The 27,550-nt window shown below is 35.5% G+C and overlaps 1 protein-coding gene across 2 annotated transcripts in view; it reads right to left on the bottom strand.

Moving 5' to 3' along the window:
• LOC149956153 (uncharacterized) overlaps positions 1–23,218 on the bottom strand; it is a 31,380-nt gene extending 8,162 nt beyond the window's left edge. The window contains exons 1-2 of one of the 2 annotated variants that reach the window (XM_090164641.1): positions 22,453–23,218; positions 20,587–20,707 (exon numbers count right to left, since the gene is read on the bottom strand). In XM_090164641.1, the coding sequence (XP_090020767.1) occupies positions 20,616–20,707; positions 22,453–22,870 (510 nt within the window). In that variant the 5' untranslated portion in view covers positions 22,871–23,218 and the 3' untranslated portion in view covers positions 20,587–20,615. Of the gene's footprint in view, positions 1–20,586; positions 20,708–22,452 lie in introns of those variants that run through there. The other variant, XR_016478164.1, reaches the window with a different exon arrangement.
• Between the last annotated feature and the right edge of the window lie 4,332 nt (positions 23,219–27,550).

Raw genomic sequence — 27,550 nt, 5'->3', positions numbered from 1 at the left:
GAGATTGCATTAAAATATTTATCTTGGTACGAGAAGGAAAATAATTTAATTTTGCAAACGGTCAGATCCGCGGCCGGGAACAGGCTGTAGGTCCGTATTTCGTAGATGGCTACTGTGAAAATCCACCCATAGTAATTGATGTAATGGGTGATTTCTGGTACGGTTGTCCAAAATATTTTTCTGGCTCGAGCTTTAATAAAATTATTGGAAAATCATTCGAAGAAATTAGAGAAAGAGAATTAGACCGAAAAGAATTTATTGAAGAAAATTTACCAAACCACACATATATTCAAATTTTTGAATGTAAAATATTAGACTTGTTGGGAAAAAATGCCGAAGTTAAAGCTTTTTTTAATACAATTAAAATTATTCCTAAAATTAACCCTAGAGATTCTTTAGTTGGAGGGCGTGTAGAAACAATTAAGCTGTACCATGAAATAGAACCCTTAATTGGAGAACAAATCCGATATTTTGACTTTTGTAGTCTGTATGCGTATTGCTTACAAAAAATGTAATATGGTTGTAAAAATGTTAAAGTTTTCACACACAACTTTGATTATGCACCGGACGCCTATTTTGGAATAATTAGTTGTCGAATCCCCCCCCCCAGAGACCTCTACTAACCCGTTCTTCCCTACCGTTGAAATAAGAAACTTTATTATCCTTTATGTGGTAGTTGTGTGATCAATAATGATGAAAAATGTACCCATAGTATTGATGAACGAGCTATTACGGTAGTCTTACCCTCGGTGGAAATCTACTACTCAATAAAAGAGTGTAATTATCAGCTGTTAGAAATTTTCGAGGTGTACCACTGTAGTATTACAACCAATTTTTTCAAACCATATATTGACATTTTTTTAGAGCAAAAGTTAAAAATTCAGGATTTCCAACCCATATTAAAACATATCAAGAGCAAAAAGAGTATTTAGACGCGATATACGAAGCGGATGGAGTAAGGTTAGAGCCTGAAGAAATTGTTTATAACCCATCCTTAAGAACTTCCGCGAAATTGGCGCAAAATTCACTATATGGAAGAATGGCCTTAAGAATGGATAAATCAACAACTAAAATTATACATCGCTACTCCCAATTGACCGAGATTATAGCAGACACAACGAATAAATTAACAGACTTTCATCTAATCAACAACGATGTTGCCATGGTAGGTTATAAAAAAAAAGTGAGTTGGCACCCACATTTACAAAATGTAATGTAATAATCGCCGCCTTTGTCACCAGTTACGGTCGTATTCATCTGCATAAGTTAATTAATAAGTTGGGAAAGCGTATAATTTATTTTGACACTGACGGAGTGAAATTTACACATCTACCAAAAGAATGGCTACCCCCTCGGTGGTAATTTAGGTGAACTTACGTGCGAGACTCCGAATACATATATAACAAAATTCGTATCAACTGGACCAAAAAGTTACAGCTTTCAACTTGAAAATAATCAGATAATTATAAAATTAAAAGGGATAACTCTTACTAGGGAGAATTCAGAAATCATCCATTTCGATTCTTTTAAACAGATGATTTTTGTGCCAAATACCGAGTTTAAGGTGAAAATTCCCTTTAACGTAATAAAAGATAAGTACAAAATGCTTTTACGTGTTGGCAACTTAAGTAAAACTTTCAAAAAAACATTTTGTAAACGTGTGCTAAAAGATAATATCTCTAGTGTCCCCTACGGCTATTTAGAATGTGAAGATGGTGAATTCTAAAATAAAATTGTCATCTTTTAATTATAAGTCTAAAAATCATGAAAAAAAACCCCCCGCAAAACAGGTTTCATTTAACCACATAGTTATCGTAAATGAAATCTCTTCTGAAAATCGAGTAAATACTTTATTTTTAAATAACCTAAGATTTAAACTTTTAACTTCCAAAATTGAATTTTTACTAAAAAACGGGAATTAATCATTTTTTTGGTGAAGGAGATAATATGATTTATTTTTTATTCAAAAATGTTATTTTTGTATGTTATTTTGAAAGTTTATATAACTGGTGAAGGAATGATTTTTGATAAGAAACATTATACTTCAATAAAATAATTTTTTAAATTTAAAATGTGTTTGTTTATTTTTACATTTATTCTATAAAACAGTCAATGTACTAACAAACTACGTAGTATGTCGTCTTTGTTTAAACAGTAATATCTTATATAAAATTTCTTTCACCATTTCGAATGATGGTGTCAGGGCCTACTATGTCGGGCAAATCATCATGGACGAACTCACTAATTAGATGGAGGAATGAATTAATCGATAAACCTCCTATTAAAATTATTTATTGTTATTCGGTTTGGCAATCAGGTTACCATGATTTATCTCAGTTTTTAACCGGTATAGAGTTTATTCATGGACTTCCTCCAATGGACAGCGAGTTCTGGGAATCAAATATAAATTCTTTACTTATTATTGATGATCTAGCAGACGAACTTTACAAAAATGATCAAATAGCTAAATTGGTTACTGTCGACAGTCATCATTACGAAATTTCAGTCGTATTAATCTCACAAACCCTATTTCCTCGAGGCCAACAATCTCGTTTAATCTCTCTTAATATGTCATATCTAAATCTGTTTAAATCTCCTCGAGATCTAAGTCAAATCCAATATTTAGCTAATCAAATATCTCTAAATAATACAAAAATAATTAAAATGGCCTACGATATGGTTACTAGAGAACCTTACAATTCCCTATTTATAGACACATATTTCACCACTCCAGATAGCTTACGATTAAGATCGTACACATTTAATCAAAACGGACCACAAATGGTAGTTTTTTCCAATAATAAATAATTTACTATATTATTATCAAGTTCATTAAAGACAATGGCTCCAAAAAAGACAGTACGTAAAAAAACGACTCCTATTGCAAATCCCTCTGACAGGTTTAAAACACACTATCCATATTTAAATTTATTGTATAAATCTAAAGGAGGGATACGTAAAAATTTATTAGCTAACAGTTCTCCAACGCAATTAAAAGCCTTACAGACCGTTTGCAAAAACTTGAAAGGGGGTGGAATTGTGTTATCTAAAGCCAAAAAAAATAAAAAATTCTAAATATAAAAAAACAATACGGTTTTTAGCCAGTCCGAAAATTTCGCAAAAAAGGAAGCAAGCTCTAATAATTCAGAAAGGTACGGGATTCTTCATACCGGCTCTATTTGGATCTATCGTTCCTTTAATTGCCAATTTATTCAATAAAAGATAAAATGAAAAAAAATATTTTAGTTCCCGCATCGAGTGTCGGACAAATATCTCAAGAAAATAAACGGCTTGTTTCTCCCCAGGAAACATATTATAACTTATTAGATAATGAGCTGCAAAATATATTAATTTCTAATTTAAACAGCCGCTCCAAATTACGAGAATTTCTAAAAATACTGAGCGAGGCCAGAGAAATGAGGAAAGCGATACCGGTACCTAAAGTTGAAATTACAAACTTTCAAGCACCCGTACCTGTTGCCCCATTAAATTCCCCGTTCACCTCGCAAATTTATTCACCCTTCAAAACGCCCGAGGGAGTTAACGCTGGCGACGCTGCAGAGCTGCGTTTAAATACTATGACACGCAAAATGAAAGACTATCTCAGCGAGAGAGAAAACGAACAGACTAGGGGAGAGGCCAAATTCCCGAGTCTCTTAAAGACAGTAGATTCTTGGAAAAGGAAATCATCTACGCCGATTGTTAAGCAACAAAAGACAATTACTGATGATAGAATGCATAAACGATTAAATCAAGAAAATGAAATATTTGAAGAATACTTAGAAAATACCGATATTGGAAGTCAATTAAGCAAGGAAGATGATTGGGATCGAGAGCTATCTTTGGAGGAGGGTGCTGTTGGTGGAGTTCCAATATCGCCGCAAAAAAAAATTAAAATCACCATCGCCTAAAAAATCTCCCAGACCAAAAAGACAGACCCGGCCTCCTTCTCGCTGGCAAGAATAATAAAAATGTGTAAAAATAATTGTGTGAAATAAATAAACATTTTTTTATTCTAAACAAATTGATTTATTTCGTTTCCACTCTTTCATCAACAACGCTAAACTATCATTTATTTTTAAATTGAAATTATACAATTCGTTAATTATTTTACTGTAAGAAATCCCCATACATCTCGAGGTTAGAAAATAAATCACATGTGGTCCGCAGTTTTGGCTTTTATTTGATTGAAATTTATGAGTATTGTGTCGAATACGCTTGCTATATCGTTCTAGCAAAAATCCATAGTCACGATATGATCTTCCTAGAGAACAAAAAAGTCCAGAGTGTCGCCCGATTTGAAAACAGCCGTCCAATGAGAGCCTGGAAGCGTATCAGGATCGGTGTTGATTACGAAACAATATGATTTTTTTTAATTGGAATTTTCGGTAATCTATTAGCGGGAAACTCTCCGATAAATTTATCTCTCGAGCGGGGGTCACACTTAAGTATAGATTGGATTTGATTAGTGTTCATCTTTCACGTCACTGTCAAAATGCATAATTTTTCATATTGATCTTTTGTTAAGTTGATTCCCCTGATAGATGGCTTCAAACTTCCGTCTTCTTTCTTGAAATGTCGCACGTCGAAAGTCTCGTTACATTTTACGAGGTACGTGTCTTTTCCTAGATCGTATGCTTTGTCACAAACTCCAATGTCTAGGCTATATTCGGGACTTCTTTTTTTAAATTTCATCGCGGATGACACTATTGTGGCACTAACACCAAATATTACGATCGCGAGACCCAGGAGAATGTGTACTTTACCCATGGTTAACAAAATGTTGAATAAAGACTGTAGCGCTCTACACTTGAATTTTAACTATTTCTTGAGCGTAAAATGCCCCTTTAATTATATTGCCGGTCAAATCTTTCACAATATACATACAGGGATCTCTCGTAATTACTCTATGAATTTCAAATATTTCGGCTGTAAACGTTCCTCTGTATGCTTTATCAAATGATGATTTTGCAACGGCTAATCGAATTTTATCCCCAATTTTTAAAGTAGGCTTCCCAATCATGCTAAGGTTGCCATAGTTTTTTTTCAAATTGCCGATTCATTGTTTTTATTGACATCTTTAGGGGCGATTCCTGTTGTAGAATGTTTTCGAGCGTTATAAGATTTTGCAATTAATGGTAGTTTATTAAGATAATGTAAATCGCCGGTCTTGGTAATTATTTTAAAAATTTTAGATTTTACCGTACGAACGAGTCTCTCAATCATAGAGGCCTTTTTCTCAGAATAAACGAAATAGTGGTGAATATTATTTTTTTTAAAAGAGCGCGAAATGGGGCGTTTCGAAATTCTGACCCTGCGTCGGTACATAAATTAAAGGGTACTCGTTTTTTTTAAAATCTCTCTAAAAGCCTTCACAATCTCGCTCGAGGTTTTGTTTTTTATTGGCTGAATAAAAATGAATTTGCTTAAGATATCCTGAACTAATAACGAAAAGCGGTAATTATTATTAAAAGTTTGTAAAAGCGGTAAATCTAATAAATCAGCCATAAATGTCTCGTCAATAGTTGTGACGTATAATTTGTTACGTTTAAAATTTAACCTCCTAGCTCTGTGTTGTGTGTAAGTTGGTTGTTTGCTGAGAAAATTTTTAATTTCTTTTTCCGAAATTTTGGAAAAAGTTTTTCTTAAAGTAACACTGTCGGAATAACTGTATGGGTTTTCAACATCGTAATAAACTTTACTTAATTGTTTGTCTGTTTTTGACACCACCATCTTTAAATGTATGTGTAATAATAATAAAAACAGACTATAGTAAAAGTTTTTATTTTAATAAAATAAATCACATTTTAAGTTTGACACATTTTGAACAATATCAAAATATAATTGACTTTCTACTATTAAGGGGTCAAGGCCAAATTCCTTTTGGAACCTAACAACAATATGATCAAAATTTAATTGTGGCATGGCTAATAATATCATATTTTCAACTCGGTCTTCAAAATTTGTGCTAAATCCTAGTTTACAAGAGACATCGTGAGTAATCGAAGATTTACAATGCGGATTCTCACAATTTTCGGTAAATTCCAACATTTTATCCGTGAGCTCATGTACAATTGTCACGCATAATATTTTTTGCCGACAAAATTAAATTAATCTCCTGATCAATTGTGTGTTTACAATGCTTTAATCTTTTCCACCCTGCTTGGTTGAGAGTAAAACCATAATTTGTTGAATAAAAAAGATGATACAAATGATTTTTTCCTCTTGCACAAGCGCGTACATCCACGAGTTTTTCCTTTTGTCCCTTGAAACAGTCGATTTTTATCTTTGAACCTTCAAGAGGAAGCCAGGTGTGAAAACTAGCAACTTGGTCTTCAAAAAATCAGTTATTTCCTTTTCGAATGTGAATAAAGATTGCCAGGCTTCCAAACTCAGTTCAAATTCGTCGCAAGTGTCTAGTCGGTAAATTTTGATGGATGGGTTGACATAACCTATCACCGATACTTCTTGTTTAGGCGAGAGACTGTGAGTTCGAGACATCTTTACCACTACGATTTCACGAAACAACTAACCAATCTTTGCCCTCGTTGATTGTTTTTATTCCGTAATATACGTAACTTGACGCTCTTGGTTAATGACAAATCGGTTTTCGTATTCTCCAATAATAATTATGTTTTGAATATTAGTTAAGGGGGAAGAAAACTTCATTACCATCCGTAAACTACCATTTCGTTGAATTGAGAGATTGTTAGAATTTGCCGAAGAATCGTAAGTTAAATCAAACGCGAATAATGTATTACCGTTTTTATAATTTTCGTAATCAATACAATTACCAGAGTTATTTCCAATTAAATCCATTGCCGAGAATAGTGAATAATATGACCTAGTGTAGAGGTTTTTATTAAAATCTGGAGTTAGAGCAGTTTCTGGTATATTCTGGTCATCTAATGAAAGTTGTAAGAACGAGAGATTATTATGGTTAAATTGAAAAGGGTTTTCTTGACTGTCGCCATTGTACGCAGAATTGTTTACCATTCCGATTATTACCCGATTTGGAATTTTACCTAAAAAAATATTTGACTTCACGAAATCGCTAGCGCCTGTTGAGATTGTCAGCGTTTTAACAACAGTTTGTGTTAGATCGTACAACGCTCTTTGTTTATGAAGTATCGCATTATGTTCCAGCTGGAGATCTGGATTAACGACAATATGCTTAGCCGTGAGAATGGCATCTTCGACAATCAATTTATATTTCTTATTAACATCTTCATGGGAAATAATTATAAATTCATCGTAATTTTTCAAGAGTCGAATTCTTAAATTCACTTTGTTTAAAAGAAATTTGTCTATTTTACAAGAGTCTACATGAAGTCTACCCATATATTCACAAAGTTTCGATCCCGCAAAATCTTTACTTCTTTTTAAAATTCCATTGTTTTTTATCTTTATTAACATCATCAAACGCTAGCGCTGGGTCGCAAAACCCGTCTTCGTAATAGCCCTCGGCGGTTTTGTAAGATTGTTTGGCTCCCTTATCAAAATTTAAAACTGTTGCTAAATATGCTAAGTATGGGTAGCAGTTGTTGCTAGATTGTACTAAAGTCTCATTCATAAATACGTCTATTTGGCTAAAAATAGAATGCAATGGAAGGTTACATAGGGATACTTTTTTTTCGGCTGCAGGTATATCTATTAAAATCCCGTTTTGTTCTTTTTTAACACGAATTCGAATTTTAAGCATCAAGTTTGACATGTCAATATAATAATCTCCCCCGGGGATAGAAAAATCAATCTGTGTAGCATTAGACAAGGGAGCTATAGGGAAATAATCTACAAATTTGTTCCCCTCAATATTTCCATTAACCAAGGGTTCGTTAAAAAGCTCCAACTCCGAACACATAGATTCAAATTGAGGCATAATGCTTTAGTCAAGAAAATCGGTTTTTGTTCTCTTGCGTTTTCTTTGATTATTGCGTAATTTTGATTTGCGCTTCTTTACTCTCCGAACTCCAGAGCCTTTCTGTGTATTTAATATGGAATCACCGAGACTATTTAAAAGATTTGTTCCAGCAATTTTACTATTTTTTTAAAGACTCCTTAAAAGTTTGACCCGCAACAACATCATCCATTATTCTTTCACCCATAACCAAACCTTGGATACCGAGTGATTTAGCTACGGGTCGAAAAAGAGGAGTTACGAATCTTGCTAAACTTTTAAAAATTGACCCAAATCCACGACCAGTTTGATATTGACTTCCTCGAAATACGTTATATCCGCGTCCTGTTAGTACATAATGGTTATAATATCTTTCCATGATGAGCTTGTTTTAAGTGTACTTTAGACTAAGAATCCAGTCTTTTGAATATTAATTTAACAATAGTCTTTCCTGTCTTATATGGCAGTGGTTCACCGTAATCCGACCTTAAAGAAATTTCTATAGTTTGTATTTGATCGTAGAGAACTGGAAAATAGTCTAAAAAATGAAATCTTTCAACTTGTGCTCGATTTTTATTTTCGTTTAATTTGATAATTCTCAGTAGGGGCGTATTAGTGTGACCTGTAATTACAGGTTGTATAATATTTGTATAGACATAAATTCCGGATATTCCGTGGTTGAGATCTGCGGGGTACATACCTATTTCGTTAAAAAGAGGTCTTTCAATTTGATTGTTTGAAAAACCTAACATTTGACCGAGTTTGGGGTTATCTATTGGAAAGGTTAAAAAACTGTTTCCGCCCAATCCTTTAACTGAAACTGTCGAATCTGAATTTAAATTAAACTCGAATTTAGCCCAACTCTGATGTGGTAAGGAGTGTTTCATTGCAATTAAAATATCTTCAATAGTGTGGTAAACGCCCCTTGGAATTCGACAATGGAATTTGTCTACAACATTTAGTTTATTATTTTTACCTTGTTCGTGATTGTGGAAATAAATATCACGTTTTTGTCGTCGACTATTCTCAACTCTGTTTAAATCATTTCGAAAAATTATAAAATTAACCGTATTATCTAATTCTAATCTAATTTGAAGAGGGTCTAATGCTTTGCTTTTATAAACTGAGGAGATATAATCTATTTTGTACTCAATTTGTAAGAGGTCTGCTAGAGGTCCAAATATTTTAATTTCAAACCCACTCATTAACTCTATTGGAAAATAATATTTTCCATTTTCTTTGAAAATAAAAAATCCAGCCTTAAGTGAGATATGCGAATCAAAATATCTTTGAAGTTCATTTAAAATTTTGAAATGAAGAGATAACGGTTTAAAATTCCCGCTTAAATCCTTATTAGCCTCGTAATAATTACGTTCAAACGTATAACTGTCATTATCCCAGTTAGGCGGTTCAATTGGAATATTTTTATTATACCTAAAATCTATAATAGAATCCTCATCTTCCATAAATTTTTCCTCATACACTTTTAAAGGATTTTGACTGCTAATTACACCATCTTGAAATTCTGGCGTGTTTATATTAAAAATATTTGCTAAGCTCCCGGTGAAGGCCGCCTGTAGGTCTCGAGGGAATGAAATTCTTAAGTAATGACCTCGATTTATTTCTTCGATTACGTAACTAATTTCGAACCGATTTAAAGGGGGGAAGTTGGTCGGCTTTTGAATCTCGTTTTTTAATTGCCTATGCAAAGATAATGGGATAATATTTCCAAAATCAACTCTCTGACCTTCAAATAAAAAAGGTTGGATTAATGATACAGAGTAGAAATCCCAATCTTCCTGCTCAAATTGCGGTATTTTTGTAGTCTCAATACGTATGTTGATAAAATTCTTGCTCGAACTAAAAGTAATATTATTTAAATTATTTAACGGGCCAAATTTTTGAATACCCGTAAAATAAATGTCTGGTGGAATTTTAAAAAGATCTGCTAATGGATTTTGAAATTTAATTTCCATCCCTACCGGTATTTCTAAATTAAAATATAAATTATCTTCATCATCGGACGATATCGCGGTTTTTATGCCTTCAAACTGTCTCGGTTTACATCGTTCTAATAAATCGCGTATAATTAAGTGTAATGTGAATGGTTGAATTTCATTATTATATTGTCTTTCTCCCTCATATCTGCCCGCCTCAAACACAATCGCGTAATTATTCCATTGTATTTGTTTAATAACAGGTTGATATGGTAGATTAACTGGTATTGGAAGAGAACTTGGTAAATTATTTTCTTCGGAAGGATTTAAAACTTCTGGTTGGTTGACGTCTCCATTAATATTTGGAATTAAAGGGTCTGTTGGTAAAATGTTGTTTAGATTTTCTTCTGGTTTCAAATTTGGCTTTTCTTCTAAATTTGGTTTTGGTTCAAGTTTTGGTATTTCTTCTTGTTTCACTTCTAGTTTTAGTTTCGGTTTCTTGTTAATTTTCTGTTTTTTCCTCCTGGGTTGTGATTGGATTTCTTCCACGGGAATTTGTCGTGGTAAATATTTTTGTTGATATTTATTCACAATTAACGCTTTTTTAATTCGTACTTCTATAAAATTTGTTGCGTAAGTTAAAGAAATAGTTTTGGCGTGATTTGAGAGTGGATAATTAGAAAGATAATCACTGTCGACCAATTATTTTCTCGAAATTCCAAAACAGAAGCTAGGGGCGATGCTTGAGGTATTCTTACTTGCACATCTTTTTGTAACTGTATTTTTTATTTTGAACTGTCTTCGTTTTTATCTACTTTTACCGTATTCATATGTATTTTTCCTTTAAGTGTTTGATTGGCCTCAATAGCTTTAGCAAACTCGTTAAGTATATTATTTTGAAGAGATGTTGGAATAGTATTCTTATTTCGGTCTAGATCACCCTCGTAACGTTTCAATTTTAATATAATCCCATTGATTTTCTTCGGGTGAAATAGCATCTGACACGTGCCCTACTTGGAAATGCGAATACTCTTTTGTTATATTTGAATAAGTTTCAGGAAGAATTATCTCTGCTAATGCACAAACCCATTTTTCATTGTTAAAATTTAAAGGTTTTGATAACTGTACTTTAATGGCAGAAGGTGTATTTTCCGGGTAAATATCGGGTGATGCGTTCGAAGGTAGAAATACTACGAAACTTGACATCTTTATAATGACAGTTTTAGTTGGGCGACATCTCGTTTTATATTAATAAAAGATTTAGCGTGATAGATCGAAAGTATTGGGAGTTGAACTTGAGACTATTTGATTAACATCCTGCAACGCTACCGATCTACCACGCTAAACCTTAACACGAAAGAGTTAAAATATCTGTTTTTGCGTAGGAAAAATAAGAACATTATATTTATTAGAAAAACAGCTTTATTCACATATTTTCAATCATTTGACAAGGTTGTTCAAGATTTTCCAAAACCTCAATGGGTGTTTCAACTTGATTAAGAGTTAAAATTTGATTATTTTTACAATATTCTTGAAAAAAGATAATAGCTTCCATCTGCTCATCAGATGGCATGACAAAGTCCGGTGGAAATACAACATTTGATTTCATTGTTGAATTTAAAGTTTCTTCGGACTTAATAACAGTTGTCTTTTTTTACGATGAATTTTCTTTGGAGTTCCATTATCATTAACAAACCCGTCGAGCCATTCTTGATTTTTTACGTTAAACTCGTTCAAATAATCAATAATTTGGTCGTCTAATATTTCTTCTTCACTTGTGTATTTCGGTTGATTTGAATGAAGACAATCGCAAACATCAATATTAAGAAGTGTTTTATTAGAATAACTAGATGTTAAATGGTTCATCAGATGCATCTTAAAAACTCTTCGTTCCAGAAATAAAGCTTGACAAACCCAGCATTTAACACTAAATTTAAAACTATTTATAAAATCAAACGCGTGTTTGCGACATGGCTCATCATAATAACAAGGGTTCTCGGTAGGAGATTTGCATTTAATTTCTGGTTTCCCCATAAATAACTTAATTTTTTTAACCTTTAAAGAGCTCGATTTTTGAGACGTCTTACGCTTACACATATCCTTTGACTTTTAAATGTAAAAACAATTATTATTTATAGAAATAGTTTTTATCGACATTTTAGATACGTTTATTAGTTGTTTAAAGTATTTTGGGTGGGGCCAAAAGCCGCCAAGGATATAAAACGAAGGTCGCGAATTCGTTTCCCCATCTCGCAAATAACTAATTAGCATTTTAAATGGCGTAAAAACGAAAAAAATAAAAAAGCGATATCAAAAGTGAATTAACATAAGTAATCGGGGGGTCACATATTACCGCCGATATCTCGGGCCGAGCTTGTCCGATCGTGTCCAAACTTGTTGGGGTGATAGACCGAGGCTTAGGGGTGGTGGACAGTGCTCGAGCGTCGAGGTCAAAGATCATCTTCAAGGTGAAATTTAGGGTTAAAATTAAAATATGTTTTTCGATTTTTCCAAGGACAAAAATTGGTTTTTGGAAACAAATTTGCGGTTGTTTTGGGGGTGTGTTATGGCGGCCATCTTGGCGGCCATCTTGGAAAAAATGGTTCATATTTAGTTTACTACTACTCTCCTCAAGCTAAAACATTGATATTTGGTATATGATAAAAAGTTCCTTTTAGTTAAAATTTTCAAACCTGGCGGTTTTTGTTCGAATACTTCCAGTCATTTTCGAAATCAAATTTGACAAATGATTTCTAAAAACCGAAATATTTGGTTTTGACAAATAGCCAAAATGAGCGCCAGCAGACATTCTAAGGGATGATATAGCGACCGCACTCGCTTCGCTCGCTCTGTGGTCACACATAACGGTTTGATAAATGATAATGCTTTCCGTAAGTGATATAAGACACATTTGAAGTAATTACTCTACTGCAGTGTATTCCCCAAAACGAAGAACGACAGTTCAAGGAATACGTTGATGCGGACGGGCCGCGGTTAATTTTTGGGAATTAGCCTAGTCTCCGATATTTAATCGAAAATAACGGCGAGAAAAACTTAGACCCAAGAAGGGCAACGAGGAATAGCTCATTGAAGGGGGGGGGCGGCAATTACTCCCACGCTGTGGCCGTACATGATACCAAACATATATGATAAATTTCTATTCGCCCTGCCCTACCTTGAAGAATACTCGGCCACAGCCCATACTTGCTATCTCGTCGCCACTTTGGTGCCCCCAATTCGTACGTAACCATAGGGGCCCCCATAAAAAAATTGCCAGGGCCCTGTATCTACTAGAATGGTATATATATATATATATATATATATATATATATATATATATATATATATATATTGCAAAATCTAAAGTCACAATTATCAAATTCAGATATTCATTCACTTGTCGGTCACGACTGTAATCGACCACAACAACTAAGAATGCAATAAACGATATAATGTAACACGAATTGAGTAAAATAACGGCTTCTTCACAATTTGACCAATACCTTTCATAAAATTGTCAATGCAGAACCTTCACTGTCGTTAGAGACGTTTTCTTCCTGTAAAAATATTGACTCTAATTCTACGTCGGGAACCTTAGTCATTTTTTGCTTTACTTGCTGCGGTGAATCGTTTTATTTTAAAATGAAAATGAACAGTAGAGCGTTGGCAAATTCAAAATTCCAATTTTTAAGCACGTCTAACGGCAAATCGTGAAATAGAGCATTATCATTACCTGAAGTCCATAACTGTGTATATCGCAGAGATGAATCAACTTCCAGATACCATAAAAGGGTGTTTTCTACAGCGAGTCTTTGTCGTCAAGCGATCCTCCGGTGTATTAAGAGGTGGGCTTTATCATTCAGCTGGATGGGGGACATATATCAAGAAACTAAGAGCATGTTTTTCCCCCAACGGATACCTGTGTAAATTCAAATCACAATTCTATAACCAGAGATAGGATTGACAAAACTAGTTTGTTTGCCATTAAAGATGTAGCTACAGTTTCACTAGGAGGGCCTGTTACGAGTGGATAAACCAGGTTCGACCATTTGTAGAGGAACGATTGAGTGATAAGAAGTCTGTAAAGTACCACCAAAGTATTACGTTGAATGGAGCATCAACTATGGAAACCAAAAGAAGATTGAAATGTTATGCAGAAATTGATTGTTGCCTATGAAGAAAATAGAGTGGTTGATTTGTCTGCAATTTTGCACCACGAGCTCTTTGAGGTCCCACTTTGTATAGCAAATACGGATGGCTTACTGCGTACTGGAGCAAAAGCAGATCTACTTAAGATACTGGCCAAAGATATTTCATGCCCCGAGTCAATCAAAGTTCAAAAACTAAAGTCTCAACTTATCATTGACGGACAAGCTCTTGCCAAGAGCATCCCCTGTAGCACTCGAGAGTCGGATTCGGGTCGGTTTTGGGTCGAAAGGTCCGTTTGAGGTCCATGACCAAATGCCGACCCAAAAAGTCGTAATCTTTTTCGATTAAAAAAAATATGTACGTTTTTCAGACTTTTTTTAGGCAGGTTGGCGACCAAAATATATAGTACAATTTCCGACCTTAAAAAGATCTTAAATTTTTTCGGATAATTCAGACTTTGGGTATATTATGTGTTTCATGAACCCAAAATAGTACAAATAATACTGTGCTCACTTGAATACTTAGAAGAATAAATATATATTTTTTGTGCTAGCTCTCAAATGTTTTGAAATTCGCGCCATGTAATATCGTAGCTCCATCTGCGGTAGCACGGCCAACTTTGATCACGCGCTGTTCAAGTTGGCCGTGGCGGTAGTATATAATTCTAGCTAAAAAAAGAAACCGACAAAAGTTCGTGAACTTGGCGCGTTTTTTATCTATGGCGCGTTCGAGGACGGTTGTTGAGATGGTTTGTTTTTGTCCAGTTTTATAACTTTTAGTTCAAAATTCTATTTTAAAATATTAAATACACAATAACACGTCTCAATTATTGGATATCCAAAATTCTAAAGTAAGTTTTCGATCATGTTTCTATAACATACAGTATTATGTATAATGAATTTCTTCCTTATACTACAGGCGTTGTTCGACATCTGAGGCCTTGGCCTTTTGCTTACCAAATGAATATTGCTATAGGAATGTATATTTATAGGTTTTAAGCTTGCGATAGGTAAATTGCAGTACATAAAGTTGAATATATCAATAGGAAGAAAATAATGTCTAAAAGGGCTCCGTATTAAGATGAGCCTGATGTAAGTGATAGGCAAAGAAGAAGAATATGATCGAAATTCGTGAAAAATGTTTTAGGACAGGTCTTGGAAAGCGAATTACCCCAAAATGTAGTTAGTAACGTTGAATTCTCTGAAAGCGATTGCCCACCAGGTCCTTCATTAGAAAAAGACAGAGAAGAAAGTGTTGTCAGTGTTTGTCATAGTGATGGGATCTGGTAAGATTTTAGTGAACCTGACTTAAGTCCTCCTAACCCTAGCTCTTCAGAAAGTAGTGACGAAGACATTTTACCAAGTATTTCTTCAGATATAAGAAATTGACCTTCTTTCCATACTTCAAGAACCCTTCTGAAAACCCCAAGGGCTACAACTGTTTTGAATATAGCAGGCGGCGATTTATGGTATCTTGGATTTCAGGATGGTATATCTAAATTTATAGAAGATAACCCAAATTATTCTGATGAAATATCATTTGCCACTAATATTGATGGGTTACCAATATAAAAAAGTTCAGGGAAGCACTTTGGCCGATACTGGCTGCTGTTTATTCTTTTTCTCACAGTACAATTGGGAACCGTTTATTGTCGCAGTGTATTATGGTGAGAAAAACCTGGAAGCCTGGAAGATTTTTTACTTCCCTTCCATTACTGAACTGGAGGAACTCGAAAGAGATGGATTTACTTACAATGGTCAAACATATATTTGTGATTTACAAGGGCCATTTATATTAGACACCCCAGCAAAAGCCATGGCTAAGAAAACCAAAGGTCACACCGGTTATCATTCTTGCGATAAATGCGACATAAATGGTTTCTGGTACAAGAGGCATACTGTGTTTTTTTTTTCGTCATTTAGGGACGAAATTGATGATTTACAATTGTAACTTTTTTGTAACCACGATAAATGAAACTTGTATCATGTAAAATCTAGGTTTCACATTTCCGACCTCTGAGAGGAAGTTCCATTGGAGACACTATAAGAAGGATTATGAGATATGCACTTGAGCACAAGCTTGTTCTCAAAATAAATTGGACACGGTAAAATGATTTAATAACATTTTCAAAATTTAAAATTTAAGATGTTATTTTAGGTGAATTATATATTATTATAAGTGATTAATTGTAGAATGAACTAAAAATCCGTTTTTACAATCTTGTGGTACAGATTCTGTTCGTAAAAATTCAAGGTTTAGAAAAGTAACTACTTTTGAGATTGAAGAATTAATGAAAAATTGGTTGAAACACAAAACTGATCGATCTGGTGCGAGAACACGAAGAATTTTGAGAATCGAATCAGCCAAGAAACTTTGCCAGAAAGGCTGTTACGGAAGATGACTTTGACTACGGTTACATGGAGCTCGGAGCGTCGACGTAAGGAAACTTCGACGTTTATTTTTCTCAAGTAACCGCACGAACGTTGACGTTCGGAGAGATACGTCGACTTAACGAAAACTACCTCGAACCGTCGATTTAACGCCTTACGTCGACGTTCGGCGCTGCGTGTAACCTCTTTACGACGACGTTTCCTTGGCCAGTAGGGGTTTTCCTACCGCATATCCGACTGTTCCGAAATAAATTCGTTTTAATTTGAGTTTTTTATATTATTTACTATTTATATTTATATAACAATTATATAAATATTATTTTATATACTTATTTTATTTCCTATTAATTTATAAATAATTTCAAATATTTCGAAACAATTTACTAACTACAAATTGCAATTTATAATTTATGAAACTTTTTAAATTATACTGAAAATATAATGAACATAATTTATAATTAATATATATAATAAATTAATCAACGTATGAAAGATGTCATTTTATATATTATTATTATATGAAATACTCGATATATTTATATTTAAAAATGTATGATTTTATAATTGAATAGCAATAGAAGCTTACCTAAAATTATATACTAATAAAACGCAAGTAAAGCATATTTTTAAGGAGCGCCAAAATACTCTGTTTTGGAGGGGAAAATCCGTTGTATTTTTTGAAACGACGATCATGTAACCGCTCCCCTTTTCGGAACGTCGACGTTCCCTTACTTCGACGTTCAGAGCCCCATGTAACCGTAGTCATAGTTTTACAGTGATATCTTTTCTAAAAGAAAATTATAAATGTTATTGCATACTTAAATTCAAGTTGTATTTAAAATATAATATTTAAATGCATTTATCATAAGTAAAGAAGCTATTTACTTCGGTAAAACAAATGTGGCATGCCTTATTTTATTTACTTTTAAATAAAATTTATTGAAAAAGTTCTATGTATTGTGAAAGGTTTTTCTTTAACTGTGTACAAGATTAAAGATAAAACTAGATGGCAAACGCTGTAATAGAAGAAATGACAAAATATTTATTTTCACAGCTTTCGACTTGACGTATTTTTCTTTAATTCTTGAACACCATTCGTCTGGTTCTAACACCTATCCTAAGTAATTTTTGGGTCAAAAATAAGACTTATTACCAAGTCGGCCCAACTACGTTTCGGAGTCCATAAGACGAACATTTAGCGTCTGCAGAAGTAATTTTTGGGTCGAAAATAAGACTTATTACCAAGTCGGCCCAACTACGTTTCGTAGTAAATACGACGAACATTTGGAGTCGGCAGAAGTCTAACAAATGACGTCGGGCCGACCCAAAATCAAGTAGGACATTTCGACCTTAAATAGTGAGGTGGGCCGACGTCTACCCGACTCGTCGAATTTCGCGGACATTCGACGTCGGCCCGAGTGGCGTAGCGTGCATTTCTTCCACCCGGGGCCAACCCTAAATTTGCCACCCCCCCCCCCCAAAAGTAGGCAAAAATTCTGTGATACTCTGTTGATTGCAAAATGATTCAAGTCGTTAAAAAATTAAAATTTTATTTTGCGTGTTTTTTGCAACGCGAACTCTTTTATGCAATGGTCAATATTAATTTGTACCTCTTGTTCGATTGCCACGATACCCAGATTTGTTAATCTGAACGACATTGTAGATTTTAAATAGTAACTGCACCGCGCTTCTCAATAACAATAACTGACGTTTCGTTCGAGCCGGTTAGACTCGTCGACTGTTTTCTGTTGACGGTTGTTGCAGTGTTGCCACACTGCGCGCTGCCCGGCTAGACTCGTAGACTGTTCTGTTGACGGCATAGAAATCTCATAAACACAGCGCACGGTGTGACATCACTGCATCGAGGTTAACGGTAATAGTTAGTGTAGGGAGCTGTTGGCTCGAACGCGTGGCATGCAGGGCTTGCCACCACCCTCCTACGCATTGTAATCCGGCCACCTGAATTAATTGCTTCAAAAGTCGCTTGATGACTTAGGCCTAAGGTGGTGCCTTGGGTATTAGCCTAGCTGATTATTATTATTATTATCAGAAATTATAGCCCAGTGTACCGGTAACAAGAGAACCACACCACCGGAGGCCTATCATCATAATGCCCTACGCCAGCGTCCACAGCCCTGACAGGTGACAAAACCAACATGGGTAGTAGTACCCTACTACTGAAGGTCGCAAGCCGCTCTCCCAGCAGAAGGTTCAACAATGGGTTGACCAATTCGCCCCTTCGCACACAGCAGTGGGTTACATGAGCGGGTGCTCTAGCATCGGAATCCAGCACCTTAACTACATAGGTGAGGTGCCAAAGCCCTTAAGAAAAGGTGGACTAAAGGGGGACAACGGGCACACTGCGGTCCAGCGTAACCCGTCACGATCGGCACCGTAGATCCCAATGGGCTCCACAAAGCCGGGAAACCGGGCCACAGCGCCTCATACGGAGACCCGCCGGCCCACAGCAGGCCACCAAATCCGCCTAGGCAACAGGATGCCTGGCCCCTCTCCATTAGTTTGAGCTGAAGCTTAGTTTCCAGCCCTTACCTGACCGAAGTCGGAGGTCGGAGATCGGACTATTTGATCTCAGCTAACATCTCCCGGTGTGCCACCGCCCTTATGGGTTACAAGAGCCGGACCCCGACTCCTCAGTAAAGCCACCAGTTATTGAACACTCAGACCCCTTAAGGGCCTGTGACAACACTGCAATAGTCGCCTGCCAGCGTCTGCCGCCAATGTCACTTTTCTGACTCAGAATATCGGCCGGCCGCGTTGGTTTCAATTTGCCAGGCCGCCCCCTACATCTATGCCGCCCGGGGCCATGGCCCCCTTTGCCCCCCTCACGCTACGCCACTGCCCGCCCGACTCAGATTTGCTACAGGGGATGCCTCCTAAGTCTACACTGCTTGGAAAACTAACTTTTGAGGACTTCTTTCACGTTTTTCCGATCCAGAATTAAGGACATGAGTCATTCATATGAGCGGGTTGACGTGGTATTTGACATTTAAATTTCTACAGTTCAAGTTGCGTACTACTTTTATCCGGTGAAGTTTCTAATATTCTTTATATATTTACAAGTAAGAACAGTCTTCAACCAAGTCCGGCACCAGGGGAAAGCGGACAACTAAGTCGCGGCCTTAAGGAAACATTTCGACTCTGGAAAGATTCCGTTGCCACAGAACTGGGAAACTTTATTTTCACTCTCACAAAACAAAGCCAGTACTAGTTGTACCTCTACTTTAGCGCTGTCTGTTATGATGTGCAAAGGGGTTCCAAACATGTCAGACTCCTAATACCACTAGATATATTAAAACTATATATGCAACCCAAGTTTTTTCCTTTAAAATTCATAACTAAGAAAATTTTAATTCTCTTGAAAACCAAATTTGGTGGCTCATTTTAACCAAATTTTTGAACCAAGGATAATAGATAATATTTGAATAATTCAGTTTTATAAAAATAATTTTTACTCGAATAAAACTTGAAAAATTATACATGGACAATTTTATTCAAACATTTATTTATATATATATATAATTAACTGCATATCTAAATTTTTAGTTAAATAAATTGTTAGTTACAAATATTTTGAAATTTTTTATCCTGCGTCTTTGATATCAAGCGACGATTAATGAAATTATTTTTTGAGCTCATTGATTTAAATTTCCTAAATGTATGAGTTCCCGTACGGGTCAATTTTTATATATTCGCGTATTTGTGTATATTTTCTTACTTACGACGCTTCTCAAAGGTTGGATATGTAATATCCATCGAATATAGACATTACCATATTAAAATCATAATTACGCAAACTTCCAGTATGTTGAAGAAAACTGACTTATAATATTGAAGTAGCAACTTCGATTTTCTACGACTTAATTCTCATTTGGTGGGCCCATTTTTACAATAAAAGGTTTCAACTAAAAACATTTTATCTCGAAGACAACGAGATCTTATCGTCTTTATATATCCAATCTCGAGTACTTAAACCATTCACATTGTTCTTATAGAATCTGAGAATTTGGGACTTTTTTTGTCGAAACGTAATTTAGGGGAAGAATAAAATACGACTAGAACTTGCATGTTTAACAGATTGGCAATGAATGATTTTTTGAGTCCACAATGGTTTGTTTAAAATATTGGCCTTTAAATAATTAAGGTTATGTTCCAAAAGTTTATTGGTTCATTAATTACAAATTCTAAGGTTCCACGGTAGAAACAACTTTGTGGGATTTAATGTCATAGAGCCACTATTGCGGCTGAAAATGCGTTGAAAGCAGATAAAATGAACGTGACGTACTTGTAGTCCCCGAGATAGTCTCGGAAGTAACCTTTAAGAAAAAAAATCGTTAATTTCAAGAAAGATAGGAGCAACGGTAAACAAACCAACAGATGTCGCCACGTTTGCATGACGCACTCGTTTTCGAATTATACACGTAGAGCTTATTTGAGCAATTTGTATTAGACGCTATCTGTTGGTCAATAATACTACTGTGTTTTAAAAAAGCCTAAAGAATTTAATTTCAATTTAATAAATTATTTTGAATATTTAGTAAAATAAACTTTCATTATATTATAAAAATTATAAGAATAATAAATTTCAAATTCTTTTTAAGAGAGGGCACCACCAAGTGTTAAATGGGTGACGCTTTATATATAAGTAGAAAATTACGCCACAATACCCCAAAGCTATACTTGTTTGTTCCCAATTGCTTCTTTAATTTTTGTCAATATAAATTATAAGGGTTGAAGTCGCAGCCATGGTCCAGTCTAAAAACCGTAAGTCTCCCTCCACCATTGGTGCTATTCTAGTTCTACAGACGCCACTTCAATTTATAAGAATATCCACTCATGCAAGCTTGGACTTTCATCTCTTGTTCAATAAAGATCATTAAAGATATAAATCAGAGTACTCGTAACACCGAAGTGTCGAAACAGTTCATCGGTCAAGCTTTTGCTCGCTAACTGGTGTGTGGGTTCTCGTACATAACCTTTACTTTTGTCATGGCAACAAGTCCTAATTCTACCCAAACATTGAGATTTTCATGTGAGACCCTAATAGGGAGGACGAAACTTAAGCCCTAACCGTTGGTGTGCTCCGTTTCTGCCTCTAGATGGCGTTAGAACTCTCTCAGTATCGCGCTGTGATGAATAGTAAAGATACATTTTCTCTAACGACGAATATAAAGATCTTCGATTCGAAACGTCTTTTTTAATTTTATCCAGTTTTTCGCCGCAAAAAAAATAAATTATAAAAATGAGTTTTACACGCTTAGAAGCGTTGGTAATGATATGTAAAACATAATTCATTAAGGTAAATATACATAGAGAATGATGACTAAAGTGTAACTTAAAAAAACAAATTTACATAGTCGTGTAGAATGATTGTGCGAGGGGTAACACACTCTGCGAACTCGGTGTACACTGCCGTATCTTTCACAGTGCTAAATGTAACTCGTGAACTCTGGAAAATATGTACCTTTAACAGTGCTAAATGCACGAACACAGTGTACGGATTATCTGAGACTGTCTTACCCCTCGTGATTGTGTTCCTAACGAGAACGTAGTCTATCATACAGTTCAAATAAAAGCCAAACATATTTAAAATTAATTTCTGACAAACGCGTTTCAAAATATTGTTTTTTTTGTGTAAATTTAAAAAAAAACAAAAACAAAAAAGATCCATCATGAAATGACTCCTTACAAATCCTGTGTTGGTAATGTAGATTGAGTACCAAAAAGCAACACTTATAGGGTAGGGCCATAATTACGCCGCCAAGCTTCCCAATCTCATACAACAATTTTTAAATATATAGCAAATGCATGCTCTTAATTAAACTCCTAGACAACAACATCATGAGGATTCTTTGATTTGAGAAGAGCTAATGTCTGAAATTGGACAACTTGCACCTTTGAAATACACAACGTTTTTTTCGTATAAGGAGGGATAAATATTGAGGCTGGACTACGGCTTAAGATTTTACAATTAGTCAAATTTGTTTTTGAATAAAATAGCAAAGGATTTTAGTTATAATGTTAGTAAACAAATTTTTATAAAGATCTAAATTATACTTACCAATTAAACTAGGTAAGAGTAGCAAAACCAAACCAGAAATGCATCTGGACGTTACGCTGATAAAAGCCACGTTTGTCTTCCCCAACGATGGTAATATCACCGCGTAGAGGATAGTATTGACACCGTACGAGAATCCCCATAGAAGTACCACAATTAGGAACACGAAGCTGTGAGTCAGGGACAAACACAGGAACAATATCGACTGGAACAGAAGACAAATCCATCCCAATCGAAAATAAGGCATGATCATTTTGTCTACTAAAATGGTAGTTATAAACCTGCCCACAAATTCCATCCCATAAACTAAAGTCACAATTATCAAAGACAGATATTCCTTCACTTGTCGGTCGCGACTGTAATCGACTAAAATGGTCATGAACACCATAAACGAAATAAAAAAACATGAATTAAATAACATTATAACCAAAATAAGGGCTTCTTCACAATTTGCCAAATGTCTTTCATATAATTTGTCAAATTAGAGCCTTCACTGGCAATAGAGGCTTTTTATTCCTGTAAAAACGTTTCTTTCATTTCTTCGTCTGGGCCGTTAGTGTGAGGTTTCTGCTTCGCTTGCTGAGGTGAATCGTTTTCTTCTAAAATGAAAATGAACACGAAGGTTTGAATGAACAACGCCGCCTCGATGAGCCAGGCGCCTCGAAGCCCGTAGAGAGAGGCAGTCGCTTGGAACAGAACTGGAAACAACATTCCAGAGAGAGAAGGCTGTGAAAACTAGGAAGAACACTTTGGCACGGTGTTCAGTAGAATCCCTGCTGAGATATTGAAGTCCTAAAGACAATATGTGGGCAGCGGCGGCGCTAAGACTTTATTCAGGGTAGGCTATAGAAGGTTTTGGGGCCCCCCTATAAATAAGTCAGGGGCGAACGATTCTACTGTAATTGAAATTGTCTTCTTATTTTCGTTAAAATTTTAACGATATGAGTAGAATCACACCCCAGATGAAATTAATTCAAACATAGATTCAAAAAACTTTTTATTTTAAAAGTTATAATTAGGCTAGAAAAGTTTAGAAAATATATAGGCGCTATTTATTTTACAGCTTAAATTGAAGCCTGCGATTGAGGGGGCCAGATTATATTTATAATTTTTGGGCCCCCTTTTCATGAAATAGGGGCCCCCTATTACAGGCTACATAGGCTACAAAAAAATTGACATAGGCTATAGCCTACTTAGCCTGAGTGTAGCGCCGCCACTGTATGTGGGTTGATCCACAACCTGAAAACGCCGTAAAGAGGTACAGAAATAGCAAACTGATGAAGTTTTATCATTACCAGCAGAGCGCGATTAAAGACCCAAGACAAGTTAAATTAAATTAAACGCAAAATAAATTTATAGGATAATGAGAATTTAAGGTGGAGATATAGTGAGTTGCAGGCTAAGAAAGACAAAATATATAGTACAATCGGCACAAGGATACCTCAGATCGTTTCCGGTCATTCCACGGCGCGAAATTTGAATTTGGCCATTTTACGGTCAAATTCGAATTTTGCTCTTTTTGTCGTCTTTTAGCGCCATCTAGAGACCGAAATTGGAATCTTTATTTGTAAATTTCATAATTGTGGTGGTGAGCAAATTTAAAAGATAAGGCATTCCTATCATTCTTAAATTTAAAATAGTATTTATAATTATTTCATTTTGTTAATTTATTTCTACGTCTTACCAGTTAAATCGGCAGTTCCTTTTAAAATAGTTACCACGCTTTCTTTGGGGTAACGTTGTCTTAATGAGCTATAGACGTTGAAAATTATGTTTTTATCTTTACTTTTTAACAATAAACCTTTATCGTGCTTTTTATAGTAACCTCTTGGGCTATTTAAAATATTTGGAGCTTCAATTATCGAACCTTCTTTAGCTGCATTCAGTAATTAAACTCATGACAACATGAAATTAAAAAATAGATTCCAATTTCGGTTCCTAGATGGCGCGAAAAAACGATGAAACTCACGAAATTTGAAATTGACCGTAAAGTGGCCAAATTTAAATTACGCGCGGTCGACTGGCCGGAAATGGTCTGAGGTATCCTTGCGCCGACTGTACTATATATTTTGTCTTTCTTAGCCTGCAACTGATTATAGCTAGTGAGCTTTGCGAGTGTGAGTGACTATATACAGGGTGGCTTGATTGGCTCTGACACGGCTTTTTTTTCTCAAAAACTATTTAAGATATAATTTTGAAATTTTCAGAGTATGCGTATTTAGTTGGGATCGCTTTAAATTTTATATTGCAGAAAACTCGAGTACATTTTCATGGTTTTTTTAAATACAACCAGTATATATCCACGGTCACACATAATTGTATTTACACTTATTTGTTACGTCTAGTCATACTTTGAAAGCATCGAAGATTCCTTCGATCAGTGTCACTTTTATTTTTTACTTCTGATCACATTTATTTGTTACTATTAGTCAGCCGTTGAGTGTTACACTTATTTTTTCTGGTTATACGACAAAGACTAGTTCGATCAGTTTCATACTTATTTCTTACTTCTGATCACACTTATTTGTTACGTTGAGTGTCAGACTTATTACTTCTGGTTATACGTTGATTTACAATGTTGGAAATTGCGGAGGTCCGTATACGCTGCTCAAAAAACCTTACTTAGAATGAAAATTAAGGAACGTATTTACAACTCTAGGTTATATGTAAGCCACAGCAATTGAAAAAATTACTTTCATGAAAATCGGACTTAAATTAAGGAACTGTATGTTGATTTTTAGGGGAAAATATAAAACCACGAAAATTGGGGTCCCGTAAATTACCCTGAAAACTATACTTAAATTTGATATTTGCTGATGTAACCGAAGTTGTAGGTCCGCTGAGTCCTAACCTATCCAATAATATTTTTTTAACGTTATCGGACTTAATTTTAAATAAAATATCTACCACATAAAGCAAAACCACCGAAAATAGTAAATTTAGCAAATGCCCAGCTTCTAGGGCTCCGATTTGAAAACTTTATGAAAGACTAACAATGGCGATGTAGGTACATTCGAACGAGATATCATTGACTCTTCTAGCCCTAACCATTGAAGAGATATGCGCGACACGGCGGCATCGGCTACACTGTACGTGAGACTAATACACACAAATCCTTAGGATTGTGTGTAAAAATGATTCAAAAGCTAACAAATCTACCAATGTTGACATCAAAACGAAGAGTTTATCTACCCATAGCCGGCTATTATCCACACTTACAGAATCAGTGGTAGTTGGGACAATAGTTTTGTGATATTTCAAACATGATCAATTCTAATTATCATGAAGGATTAAATTATGAAGTAAGTAAATTTGTATTTACGAATTTTTGCATTAAAGATGAAAAAAATGTTTAGAATATCGAAGCATATGTTTCAAATAACGCAGTTCATTGACTGAACAAATAAATTTACACCATTTTTTAAATATATTAGTATTTTACGTAAATAGGTGTCATCCCAGTCCCACCCTGGTCACGAGCCTGGAAGCATAACGTGAGCGTATCTTAATTGATTTTCAATTGGTCCCACCCAACATGATCCAGCGTGCATTCCAAAGTACGCTTCATCGTGCAAAAATATGTTTCGCGGTAGACGGAGGAATTATCGAACCAAACCTGTAACTTCGCAACCCTTTCGTAGCTTCGATTAAAAAATGTGTTTTATAGTTTGATTGGAAACTACTCGTTTTTCTTTCTCTCACTTATTTGTACAAAATAAATGGTTAACTTATCGTACATTGACCTGTTATTCTCAAATTATTCCTTATCACCTATCGTTCAAAAATTAAATTTTTATTCGAGTTTTCTGCGATTTGCAATTGAAAAGCGTTCGCAACTAAATACGCATACCCGGAAAATTTAAAAATTATATCTTAAAAAGTTTTGAGAAAAAAGCCTGTTCAGAGCAAATCAAGCCACCTTGTATTTAATTGTTAAAAACAACTAAAGCAAGGGTGAAAGAGAAAAACATATATGGTTTTTTTTTCAACACTCGCCCACGACGAAGGCCTGTGGAGATTTACCCTCTGGCGTAGGTGTAATAAAATTTCGTTTCGAAGTGGCTTGGTGAAGATATCAGCGAGCTGGTCTTCACTTACATACATGACATCGATTATGCACGTAATACTGCCGGATGCTAATGTGCTTCGTGCGACGGTGGAACTCTGGATTTCTGATTAGTTTGATAGTCCCAGCGTTGTCGATGCGGAGCACTGTTACATCGGTATCTCTGTCTCCTCGAATATCGTAGAGGATGCCTCTGAGCCAAACGGTATCTTTTGCTGGTTCTATTGCTGCTCCTAGCGCGGCTTCTGTCGTAGACAGAGCAGCCAACTGTGCTTCCTGCTGGCCCAAATGACTGGCGTTGACCCCAAGAGATTAACGATCGCGGTCATTGATCCTCTCGACTTTCCACAACCTGCGTAGTCTGCGTCGCTGAATCGTACGGCAGTCGAAGAATAATCAGCATTGGATAATAGCCCCAGTTTCGTTGTCCCCTTCAGGTAACGGAAAATAAGCTTGACTGTATTCCAACCCACTTTAGAAGGTTGAATGTAAACTCTATGTCTGGTCGTGTACCCAATTGCTGAGGCGTTCATGGCTGTAGACTCAAACTCTTCTTGCTCTTCTGTGCAGGGATCTGCAGTGCTGGTGGGTGTCTTGACGGGTTTACATTCGGACATGTTTAACCGCGCTAGAATGCTATCGACGTAAGCACTTTGATAAACGAAAATCTAGCCATCTGTCGTGTAATCAATTTTCAGGCTGCGATATGTTTAGGGATTTTTTCATCAACTTCATCGGTGTTCCCTGCGATTAGTCAGTCGTCGAGTTATAGTACGAGGACTTCGAATTGATCCTCTGTTGCAAAGGCAACGATCTCCATCTGCTCGCTTGATTGCACAGGTTCGTAGAACTTGGTTGATCCACTCGTACCAAAAGTGTGGTTATTGATTCAGAGCGTAGAGACTCCTTCGTAGTTTCCAGACTCGTCCGCTGCCGTCGTCAAAACCTTCTGGTTGACGCATATACATTTCTTCCGACAAGGTCCCGGGGTACATCGGCGAATCTGGTTTCCACGTCTTTGCAATACTAATCTTC

Source organism: Leiobunum rupestre, chromosome 2 (assembly GCF_980474605.1).
Source record: "Leiobunum rupestre chromosome 2, qqLeiRupe1.1.hap1, whole genome shotgun sequence".
In the NCBI taxonomy this organism is placed as follows: domain Eukaryota; kingdom Metazoa; phylum Arthropoda; class Arachnida; order Opiliones; family Sclerosomatidae; genus Leiobunum; species Leiobunum rupestre.
Note: the sequence above shows the minus strand (reverse complement) of the source record. Positions and strands in the feature narration are given on the sequence as shown.